The sequence below is a fragment of the Natrix helvetica genome (genome assembly GCF_964273705.1).
Source record: "Natrix helvetica genome assembly, chromosome: 1".
Taxonomy (NCBI): domain Eukaryota; kingdom Metazoa; phylum Chordata; class Lepidosauria; order Squamata; family Natricidae; genus Natrix; species Natrix helvetica.
The window spans coordinates 115,254,077-115,266,642 of NC_138548.1; the positions used below are offsets into that span (position 1 = coordinate 115,254,077).

Sequence of the window (12,566 nt, forward strand, 5' to 3'; positions counted from 1 at the left end):
GTTCAACCCACCTCACAGGGCTGTTGTTGTGCAGAAAATAGGAGAAAGGAGTATTCGTATGTTTGCTACCCTTGAGTTGTATATAAAAACAAAGGTGTGATAAAAATCAAATAAGTTAGTACTATCTGCATTTGAAATACCACATTTCATCTAAAGCAAATATTGCTCAGGTCATTAAATGAAAGCTAAGTCCGTACATTTTCTCTTCGGTATAAAAACAAACTGAGGATGAAAATAATAAAATATTTTGTTCTAATTTTCAACCAAGGTTAGTGTGATGTAGATGACAAAAAAATTCAAATTCACAAGGGGCAGGTTTTTTATTGTTTTGCTTGTTGATGCATACAATAACCTTTTCTCTTGACAGTTTTCAGGTTAGGAAATTAAAAACAACCTCACCCCACCTTCTGCAAAAGAGTTTTTGACAAATTGTTTGGGAGGGAGAAAGTTGATTGCAGGTAACTTCAGGCCTCTGTCCTAGCTCATGCTATAAATTAAACCACTCTTCCAAATTTCAGATAAAATTATCCAGACTGGGGATCAATGGGTGAATTCTTGTGTCCTAAGAAATGTTCTTTGAGGTCCTTTTTTTTTCCCAAATCAAAACTACTGTTTTTAATCATGTTCCAGTCTGTAACACTAAATGAGAACTTGCCGAAACGGGCATAATTTTACGACATGCATCTTGGACCTGATTTTAGCCCAAAGGATAAATTACCTGCTCCTTGGGGGAATCATGGAGCCCCCTGCTTTTTCGATGTTTTGTAAGCCACCTGACATAACAAAATCCATCTCTGAAGACCTCCTATAAAAATTCCAAAGAAGTAAAAACAGAACTGGACAAATGGTAGAGCCATTAAACATACAAGCCTTTAAGAATAAGAAGCGTGGCAGAAGAATAAAGAGAAAGAGGCACTCTAGCATATGGTTTGTATGCTAAAGCCAGGAGGAGGGAGGAAAAAAGTTTGCAGAACAAGAATAAAACTAAATTTATCCACCAACGTTAAGAACACCTGCATAAAGTTCAGAATATCTAAACACAGCTAAGGTTGCAGAATATTATTCTGTAATGTAATATTTAATCTTTAAACCACTGCAAAGTGAATTTTAACAATGCCATAATGTAGTCTAGAAGCAAGTCTGGAGTATACCTGCTTAGGGAAGACTGATTTTATCTTCCATCCAATATTGCTGTCTTGGATAGCTAATCCTGCCATTAAAAATGCCACATGGAAGGATAATATCAGCATAGTAAGTCTTTGTACTTACTATGTCAGTGAAAGCAGAGTTATCATGCTCTCAGAGAATGCGTCTCCTGTCAGGAATAAATATACTTGTTTCCATTCTTTGCCTGTGAGTGAATCAGGGCCATTTGGCAGACTCTTGTTAAAAGACCAGAGGTTGACCTAGATGAGATCATTTTTCTGACCTGGCAGACATATGAGAATTCCTTGGGTTATGTAGGTGTATGTCTCCAAATGCACATTCCAGCGTGGGTGGTCTGTCCATTTTTCATTGCTACAGTGGAATGCATACTTGGATATCTGTCCAAATGAGGCAACATGGTACTTATAGCTGCATTATGAGGGTGCCAAGATGGGGAATGCTCTAAAGCAGGGATGTCCAAACTTGGGAACTTTAAGACTTGTGGACTTCAACTCCCAGAATTCCCCAGCCAGCCATGCTGGCTGGGGAATTCTGGGAGTTGAAGTCCACAAGTCTTAAAGTTCCCAAGTTTGGACAAGGCTATGCTATATGGGAAAGCATGACTATATAGTTCAACACATAAGGAGAATGCCAGTTTGAAGAACTCTTTTACATTTAAGAGATGCATTCGGCAACCACTTCCTCTTTTTTTACCCCCAGTCTTTTCCTCACACCTTCCCCCAACACCACATACATGTATTGATTTCATCAATTTATATGGCCACCTATCTGACAGATGTGATAGTCAGTAGCTAACAAAAGGTAAAAACATTAATAAAAATATTATTATGGTTTGTCATACAATCAGAGGTTCAGACAGGATTTCTTATTTTTATCCACCTATTGAGTCCTTCCCAAGGACCGGGGATAGGCAGATTTTGAGGTATTGTCGCAGGATGTAAGCTGTTCCAACTAAAGCTGCCTTTTGCAATTGACTGAGGGTAGTTTTGTCAATGCCAGTGGTATTCCAGTTATTTTAGGATTACACCCGAGGTTCCTATATTATTATGAAGTAAAAACCAACAGTAGTTAAGCCCAAATAGAACAACCAATAAAAGCCTTTTAGCAGGCCATCTAACCTCCAGAACCTCAGGCCCTGGAGCTTATGAAAGACTAGCAGGATTGGAATCAATGCTGTCTTGGAGCACATTGCAGTAATCCAACTTGGGTGGTGACTATGGGATAAATAAACATAAGCAGTACCTCCCAGTCCAGCATTGAGCATAATTAGTATGTAAAGTGAAATTATGCAGAAATAATCCTGGCCATGGCTGCCACTGATACTTCAATATTTATGAACTATGTGTCTTGGGTTTAAATGAGGCTATTACTTAATACGTCTCCAGATATTTGGCAAGCATAATTTACTTGTGTAGCCCAAGGCAATGAAAGTCCCTGTTCTGTATTAATTAAAGGTGGGGAGAATTACACGCATTGATCTTTAATTAGTCAATGGAGCATAGTTTGCAGATTCTTGTTAGGTATTAATAGAAGTGGGTGTTGGGGGATATGGGCAAGGGAAGAGCAAAATGCATGTGTAATTGAGTTTGCTTCTGATAATTCATTTTATCACACAATTCCGGCCTGATGCAGTTACTCCGTCTCACTTGTACTTGCTGATCTTTTTCACCTGCATGTAAGTAACACTTGCTTTGGCTTGCTGCACAGTTGTTTTGAATTGCAACAACAACCACACAATTGGATGTGATGTATGATTGATATTTATGGCTTTGTTTTCAGAAAGCGTTTGAGTCTTTATTAATGAGGCAGAGGAGCAAGGCTAACAGCAGAGACAAAATGAGGCCATATTTTGGATAGGTTACAGATGTTCTGAACTTGGCAGAATAGTTTTTTTTTAATATAGGACATTTGTTGTTTCGCCAGCAGCTTGTTTCTACATACAGGCTATATAAGCTATACATTTCTGGTAGAACTTTACCTTTTCATTACAAATATCGAGAGTTTATTCCCTGTAAAATTTTAAGTTAGCGTTAACGAGCTGAAAAGAGTACTTCGAAAGATGAGTGCTGGAAATTAATAATAATGCAATGGCAAGATTTTGGAATTCAGTTGAACCCTGTTGGGAACAAAGCTTTGATGCAATTCAGGAGACATAAATCAAAAAATACCTGGTGTTATCCTTACATCATATCATATTGAACTTCATAAAAGGACAGAAAACCCAGTGAAGTAAAACAGCTTGTTAAATTAGTTTCTTGCTCTCTCATTATCTCTCCACCCCTCTTATTCCTGCCATATATATATATTTGTTTTATCCATCAATTTCATCTGACTTTTAAAAAACATATTATGCTGGTAAGATTTAGATAACAGCTTTTCCAAATTATCAGGAGTGGAAGAACAACCAGACTAGCCAATTGTTTTTCTTTAGAGCATATGAATCATTGTTCTTAATATGGTATTTCCTTTAGGGGGTGTACACAAAAAGAGGAAAATGCAAACTTAATAAAATTGATACGTTCAGAACATTCTGGTATAATTTTCTGGGTGTTGTATGAAACAAAATATTTCTCCACTGTCCTATATTTGCATGAGACAAGCCCATAGAATGCAGTGAAAATGTTAAATGGGTATTTTGCTCTATGGTTTTCATCCTAGGATCATAAAAGTTGTTGAGGTGCCCGTCCATGTCAAATTTCTCTCCCCCCCCCCAGTAAACTTTTTTTAAAAAGTCCAACAGAAAAAAAATGAAAGCAATAGTTTTGCTATTGGAACTTCTCTCTGCAGAAATAACCACAAAGTTTATGCCCAAAGACACAATAGCATTGAATGTATTTTAACTCAGCCCACGAACAGAAAAGATTAATTCTGTCTTTGCAAAGGTCAAAGAAAGCAAGATAGTTTTTGTATTTTGCAACCAAAAACCCAGTAGCATAACAATGTGTAATAGGATTTTATTTAAATTATTAAAGATTAAGGATTTTAAATGTACTTTTTTAAAAATTTCGCAACATCTGCAAAACAAACTACAACACATTTAGACACACATAGCAAATAAGGAAAAGTTTGTATTATAAACCCATTAATTCTATGCTAAGTATATAAAGACGTAAAATGTAATGTAGACCTGGGTAAACCGGAGGTTTTTTTTTTTCTTTCTTACTTCTAAAACTGTTTATGCTTAGATGACTTTTCTTGCTATCCTTACTTCCTTTCAGTGATTTCTACCTAGTGGTAGAAGAGGCTTTTTTCATGGCTAATGCACTCTTCAGAATATTTTTGAAACAGTATAGAGTTTTGTCCTAGTATTTCTACTCAAAATGTATTGAACTTGGAATGGTTTGAGTATGCCCTGTTTTCCTTTTGAAGGGAAGAGGGATTGTGATGTTTTCTTCCTAATAGAATTATCAAAAATTGAGCCAGTACCATCATGTGGTATTGCAAAACAATAAACAACCTCCCCGATGACTTGATGATGTTTTGTGCTATTAAGGTGACCAACTTTTTTACAATGAAAAGGAGGACAAAGCACGTTCTATTGTCCAAAATTCTAAGGTGACCAACTTTTTTACAATGAAAAGGAGGACAAATAAATTGGAAAAAAAAATATCATAAATCAGGGGTGGCGAACAAGTTTGACAAAAAGAGCCAAAATTTTAAACTGTGAGAGTCAGAGAGCCACACCACGCAGTGACCTGCCAAAACAGACCCGGAAGCAATGTTCCCTCTAATTTTTTTTCGATGTGAGCAGAAAAGTATAGTGTTTGAGTGGCACATTTTCATGCCTGAGCACCCGAATTTTTTTCACAGATTTCACCTAAGACAACAACGAAATCAATATTATTTGAAACTCAAAGTTATGTTTCTTCAAGGTACCCGCTTAATTCAAAGTGTTATATAATATCAGTATCACTTAACAACGCTCCTGCTTAGCAACCAAAATGTTGGCTCAGAAACTCTGGCATTTGAAGCACGCAACTCTTAAAGCTGTCAAGTTACAAGACTCTTGCACCCCTAACCCTTTAGGGAAAAAAAACCCCAGGGGTCTTCAAACCTGACAGCTTTAACACTTGTGGACTTCAACTCCCAGAATTCCTCCTCCAGTCATGTTGCAGCGACGTCATCTGCGTGGATGTGCTCCATCTTTGCTTTCTTCATTGTGGGCAGGGCTTCTGCTGAAGATGCCGACGAGTACGAGTTGCCACCAGAATAACTGCTGCTACCTCCTCCTCCTCCTCCTCCTCCTCGTCCAACAGAATCACCAGATTTGCTCCTGAGCTCAGCGCTGGGTTACCTCTGCCCCCTCCCCCTCCTCCGTGCTTTTGAGGAGCCATGAGGCTTTTTTTCCCCTGCTCCCGCCCCCCGCCTTCCTACTGGCTCCTGCAGCCTCATGGCTCCTCAAAAGCACGGCGGAGGAGGAGGAGGGGGCAGGGGTAACCCAGCGCTGACTGAGCTCAGCTGCTCCGAGCGGAGGGGAGGCGCCGCTGCCACGCGCGGAGATGCCGGCTGGAGCTTTGGCGGCTTCATCTCAGCCGCAGCGCTGGGCGGCAAATCCGGCAGTGCTGCCTGTTAGAGGAGGATGAGGAGGAGGTGGCAGCAGTTCTTCCGGTGGCGGTGGGGGCTTTGGGGCTTCACAACTAGCCTCAGTCGCCCCGTGCTCCTCAAAGCAAGTCTGGGGAAGTCCTTTGCAGGCGGCCCGTTCTAGCTGCCTGCAAAGGACCTCCCCAGCTTCTGAAAGGGAGCGCGCGATCCGAGCCACAGTATACTAAATAATGATAAGAGGCAAAGAGCCTCATTTATTTTGGCCGGGAGCCGCATGCGGCTCGCGAGCCACGTGTTCGCCACCCCTGTCATAAATAAAAGAAATATTTTATTCATTGCAACAATAATACACTAAAATATGATATATGCATAATAAAAACATTTGCAACATTTTATATTGTAATTATGGTTACATGCCTGTTAATTATTATTTAAATGAGTACTTTTCTATTGAATTAATATTTTTTGTCAATGTATCATCTTCTAACAATATATTGGAAATATCTGAACAAGAAATATCCTTCATATTGAATTTTACGGCAAGTGCTGCAGCTAGAGTATCAACATTCAATCTAGATTTCTCACTTGTCGAAAAATCATTGGCAATTGAAAAAAACTCTTTCAACTGCTGCATTAGTTCCAGGGCAGCACAACGTAAATTGAACAAGTATAAATAAATGTTCACATGGAATATGTTCATTTTTGAAATGGCTGAAAATATCCACCCATCTTTTATCAATTTCAACATGTTGATTTTCCCATTGTATTAATTTTTCAGAATTTAAATATACATTCAGTCTTCTAATTTCTTCAAAGAGACAATTGTCGTCTATTTTAATGTCTAGCATTTCTTTAGATAAAAATTCAACACAAGATTCAATATCTGTTCAATATACTTGCGATGAAGTAAAAAAACACCATTAAAAACTGTTTAATAAAACGTGAATTGTACTTACCTCTGTATAATTGAATATTCACTGAGAAAGAAATAATTACTGTGAGTCATTCAATTGCCGATGTACCGTGAGTCTACTGCGTGCATATGTGCCATGTTGTGTTTTGGTAAGAAGTAAACAAAGCCACTTGCACGCGGCGCTCTCTCTCAAGGTCTCCCGTGCGGAGCGCATGCATCTCATAATCACGTCTTATACCGCACTATACCGAGTCTTGAGGAATTGTCATGTCAAATACAAATACGTCACATAACGCGCAACAGATTAGTCTTCAAATATCGAAAAGGAGGACATGTAGGAGGACACTTTTCGAGGGAGGACAGAACTTACAAAAGAAGGACTGTCCTCCCTAAAGGAGGACGGTTGGTCACCTTAGTGCTATTACTGTGATCAGTTTGAACACTGATAAATATAGATGATCTAATAAGTCTGAAGCTTTTTTTCCCTTTGGAGAAATGACTTTACAAATGAGCATATATAAGTTCTTTTTATTCAGGCCAGTGAGACCCACTTCAGATGAGAGGGGGCACTTTCCCTAATATTTTGGTGTTCATTAACATGGGAAGTAAGTCTTTAAACATGCTGTAGATAAAACTGAAATGATTGTCTCAAAAAGGTTCTTCATATGAGGTCATTCAGAAGAGATATTTTTATCCAATTATATCCTAAAGTTCTGAATAAGCATAAAGAAAAAGATAGTCAAGCAATTTATTACTTTGAGGAAATGTCCTACAGCTGCTAAGAGAGTGGCTTGCACTTCTGAACATAGGGGAATTGCATAAGTAATCCTGAAATACTTCTCTGTGGTTTCTAAAGATGTCGCCAGAATAGATGGGTATACTAAATTGTAATGCAAACAGATGTAGTTGAGAAGACCGAGCATAATCTTCATGATTGAATTTTGCCAAATTCTGGATAGACAATATATACCATATGATTATACACTGATTTCTTTAATTGGGACTATTTCCTGCTTTTGATTTTTGTGGAATATAATTTGAAATCTCAGTTGATAAATATGTTCTCCATTTTTGTAGAACAATGTGTGAATATAACCCATACTACAGCCATGGTCTAAAATTTAAATCACATTAATGTGTGAATAAAATATAATTAATAACCTGCATTACACACATACCTACCCTGTTTCCCTGAAAATAAGACCTTCCCGGATAATAAGCCCAATCAGGTTTTTGAGCGCATGCACTAAAATAAGCCCTCCCCCCGAAAATAAGCCCTCCTAAAAATATTGCAACACAGCTGCAGCCATGAGGTGTCCATGCTCGCCACCTCCTGCAACTCAAAAACAATAAGATCTTTCTAAAAATAAAGCCAAACTCTTATTTCAGGGGTCAAAAGAAAATAAGACCCTGTCTTACTGTCGAGGAAACATGGTAGTCCTTGACTTAAAGCCATTCATTTAGTGACCATTTGAAGTTACAACAGCACTGAAAATAATTACCATATTTTTCAGCCTATAAGACGTGCACCCCCCTCCCCCAAAAAAAGTGGGTGGAAATGTCTCTGTGTCTTATAGAGTGAGTGTTGCTTAAGCCCCAACCACCCACTGGCCTCTGCCTCCCAGCAATATGCCTCCTTGCAGCAAACAGCCTGGTCAGCTTCAGTACAGCCTGATTTAGTATGAGCAGCTGATTGGCAGTTGGATCGGTCTCCAGGAATACCACCAATTAGCTGTTCCAGGCTGCAGGGATCACCACTGCCACCCAGCACCGCCTATCACTGCCTCTGCACACACCATTTTCGGCCTCCGCTGTCCCGTTATCAGCCTCTGTGCATCCTGTTTTCAGCCCATTCCATGCAGTGGGGATTGCCACCTGGAACAGGCCAAAAATGGGATGTGCGTAGGCTGAAAATGGGGCATGCGAAAGCGGCAATATACAGCGACGGTGATGGGTAGTAGCAATCCCTGCAGACTAGAACAGCTGATCGGTGGTATTCCGGAAGGCCGATCCAACCGCCAATCAGCTGCTTGTGCTAAATCAGGCTATGCTGAAGCTGACAAGACTGTTTGCTGCAAGGAGGCAAGTTGCTGGGATGCAGAAGCTGAATATTTTTTCTTGTTTTCGTCCCCAAAAGCTAGGTGCGTCTTATGGTCTGGAGTGTCTTATAGTGCAAAAAATACAGTAACTTACAACTGTTTTTCATGACCATTACAACATCCCCATGGTCATGTCATCAAAAATTGTATGCTTGGCAATTGGCATGTATTTATGACCGTTATAGTCTCCTGGGGTTATGTGACCACCTTTTTCAACCTTCTGACGAGCAAAATTCACTTAACAACTGTCTCGCTTAGCAATGGAAATGTTGGGCTCAATTGTGACTGCAATTCGATAACTTCCTGTACCACACTTTTCAAAGAGTTGCATAATATTGACCAGTTCTCCACATTTTATTTTCTTGGGAAAGTTACCCAGCCTTTTGATAAAGGAAAACTTGCCTTGATCTATGATTTGTCAGGGATTTTAACGTCTTTAACAAGGCAGTTTTCCACCTTACTGCTGCCTTGCAGCCCTAAGGCTGCTTCATGCTTATAAGCCTGACCCTTGGGTGATGTGGAAAAAAGCCAAGCCACGCATTAGTGCACATGCAGTAGATATTAACATACTTTGACAGAAGGAAAACTTTCATAACGAATTAGAGCTTGATTTGGAGAAGTCCCCAGGGTTGAAATCTGTTTGGGATATCTGAGAAGCTAGTGCTAAAATAATTGTAGCTTAATTTCAGACCGTGTTTTTAAATTGCACCAGACCAAGTCTCACTTGTCAAAATTTTAGAAAAGCTTCTGTTAAAATTTTTCTTCGACCCCATGCAAAAGGAAATGGATGTAGTAGATATTTGTTTTGGTTAGGTTTGTGGTTTATTAACATAATTACAAAGAAGCAGAGACTGAAGTTTCTTGTTTTGTAAATCTGTTGTGGTTCACAGTTGCCTCCGCAGCTGGTAAATATTCTGCTCTCAATGCATTCTATACACGTTGGAGAGCAGATTGTGTGGGAATTTATAGGGTAAAGAGAAGGATGTAAAGTGTGTGTGTGTGTGTGTGTAGGGGAAATACTAGTTAATCCCCCCCCCCTATTCTGGGGAAAAAACAGCAAAGGATGAATTTTGTGTGTGAATTTCAAATGACTACTCAAATATAGTTAAGTTTCCTTACCGTTTCCTTTTGACAACATTGTCAAAAGAAGGTAGTTGAACTGTGTGTATACATCTAAATATACAAGTTTGTGTGCATTCAAAATGAGTTAATAATATATACTAATTCAGGATACAATTCCACCTCTGACTATTATAGGACTAGATCTCACTGGTGCTTGAATACTTAGGAGATATAATAACTTATGGACCTATATCGATTTCCTTGTCACAAGAAAATGAGTGCAACCACCAAAACAGAGATGATTGGGTGGAGTTAATGAGATCCTGAGAAACAGAAACAATATACAGATATTGTGGAACCAAGGATGGTTCACAATAACTGAAAGTCTAATGAATATAAACTAATGTCTGAAGGTTGAGTCTTGACAACTGGATTTTTTTCCCTGTTAGTTTGAGAATTTTCCACTGCTCATCTAAGTAGCTTCAGTCAGAACAAGTTAGTTAGGCAGGGTGTTCCACCTCCTCCTGCACCAATCTCAGGAGTTTCCTCTCCAAAGTGCTTTGCAATATATCGACGAAAATTCCAGCCAGTTAAAGTTGTCTGAAGGTTAAGTCATGGCAACTGGATTTATTGACTAACTTTCGGACAACTTTACCTGGATGTTCAAGAATATTCATCAGCATAGATTTAGCTATATTTCCCTTTCTTAAAGTTATGTTTTAAATTCCTTAGCTTACTATTTCTTACTTCATTTCTGTATTTTGCTTATCTCAAATGAGAATAGCATGAGTGATATGTATCAACAATATAGGATTAATTTGGATTATTTCTGAAGAGTAGATTGAAATGTTCGCTCAAATCCAAATATTCAGTTCTTAAGGGAGAGGTTGCACAGTGTTAGGAACAGATCTAATTAGCTGCGAAGGTTTGATAATATTATTGTAGATAGGAGGAATAATAGAGATTGAATTATTTTTATTTTAATACGAGTAAATAAAATCAATTTTTCACCAAATATAGTTGGACTGTATCTATGTAGTATTTTTATTTGTAGTGCAAATTTTTGCCAGGACCATCTTTCAGGATTATTTTTTTTAAAATCAATCTGGTCTATAGCGCTAATAATCCCTGATGATCTTCTAGGTAGGACCCATGCTTATGATTTTCAAGATCAGTGAAAGTTGGCTAAGTCCTACAGGCTTCTGCACTTCAAGATCAATAGTTGAGAATTAAAATTGGCTACGGCTTTATTACAATTTATAATAATTGCCTTCTTATGAATGAATTTACAAGTTTCTCATTCTCATGTGGTTAATCATCATGGTTGTTATCATCGAAGGTACTTGATTGATACCTAGGACACTGGTAGCAACCCGTATCAACCATTAGCACCAGGCAATGGTATTTGCGATGCACTTTTGAATGTTCAGTTGACTGAGTTTCATGTTTAATGAATAAAGTATATAATAATAGCTGGCTATTAGAATTAAGGAAAACTAGAAATATTTTTGTTTTGGTTCCTGTGTTTGAAACAGATTGCAATACTGGTCTCATGTTAAAAATAAGCAGTTTTGCAGGGATATCTATTGCTGAATCTGATGTTCCAATCAACCTTGAATGTCATACAAAAAAACAACAACACCCAGCACTCATAATTTACCACTGAGCTAGATATCTAACTTAAATGATAAATTAGATTTATCTCTTAATCAACTCCATGAAGAAAAATTTTTCATACAGAATTTTATTTTTGCTTGTTTACTGTAACTGAACTATATATACATATATTTATATTTTACAGGTAATAAGCCTTGATGGAACAATGAGAAAAACACTCGTAGAAGATAAACTTCCTCATATATTTGGATTTACTTTACTTGGTGAATATATCTACTGGACAGATTGGCAGAGACGAAGTATTGAAAGGGTTCACAAGAAGGGGGCAAGTCGGGACATTATCATTGATCAGTTGCCAGACTTGATGGGTCTTAAAGCAACAAGTGTCACCAGAGCAGAGGGTAAGTGAGGGCATTACCCAGTGGTTTGGACCGTGCTCCACTGCTCATGTTTGCAGTGAAGAGTTGCTTAATAGGAAGTGTAACCAGTGTTAAGATTAACTATAAAAATTGGGATCCTTCTTGCAGATTCACTCTCTGATAGGTAAAGGGGTCTGAGAACTTGCACGCCAGTTGTTCTCAGTCATCTCTTCCTTATTTGGTGAAGTAACTTTGAACCCATTGGTTGATGAGGATGAGAGTGACCGGTCTCCTCTTCATGTTCTCCTGTTAGATCTGGGTTGCACCTGCATGTTATTTCAACTGCCAAGAGTATTTCATGACAGTGATGGGGGGAAAGGTATAACCAATGGACTCACGGCCTTGTGTGTGAGATTTGGATATTGTGTTGAAGAGGCTTAATTATTGGCATGATCCTCTTTCATCTTTGCAGTGCATCCATTCTCTAAGGGACTGGGGAACTCCAAAATGGTTGGAGAAATGCTGTAATGGGAATACAGCCACCTGGTTTGAATAGTGCTGATGTATTTCTATTTTGTTTCTTTTTCATGCTACCTAGGTCATTTTATGAGGTAAACATGAATAATTTATCATGTATTCTTACAAATGAGAAATAAGTATGATTACAGGGATGCATCAGTTGGACTACAAAATATCCTCTAGGCAATACCTTCTGTTATAAAAGGCACACATTATTAGCTACCAATCCCATTATGCTGTTTTGACCTATGTTTATGTCCAGAGAAGCTTTTAGTTTAAGTATGGAGG

The 12,566-nt window shown here is 38.4% G+C and overlaps 1 protein-coding gene across 1 annotated transcript in view; it reads left to right on the forward strand.

The window, feature by feature from the left end:
• LRP5 (LDL receptor related protein 5) overlaps positions 1-12,566 on the forward strand; it is a 136,073-nt gene that overhangs the window by 85,597 nt on the left and 37,910 nt on the right. Inside the window, exon 8 of the mRNA XM_081939649.1 lies at positions 11,585-11,801. Within this exon, the coding sequence (XP_081795775.1) occupies positions 11,585-11,801 (217 nt within the window). The remainder of the gene's footprint in view (positions 1-11,584; positions 11,802-12,566) is intronic.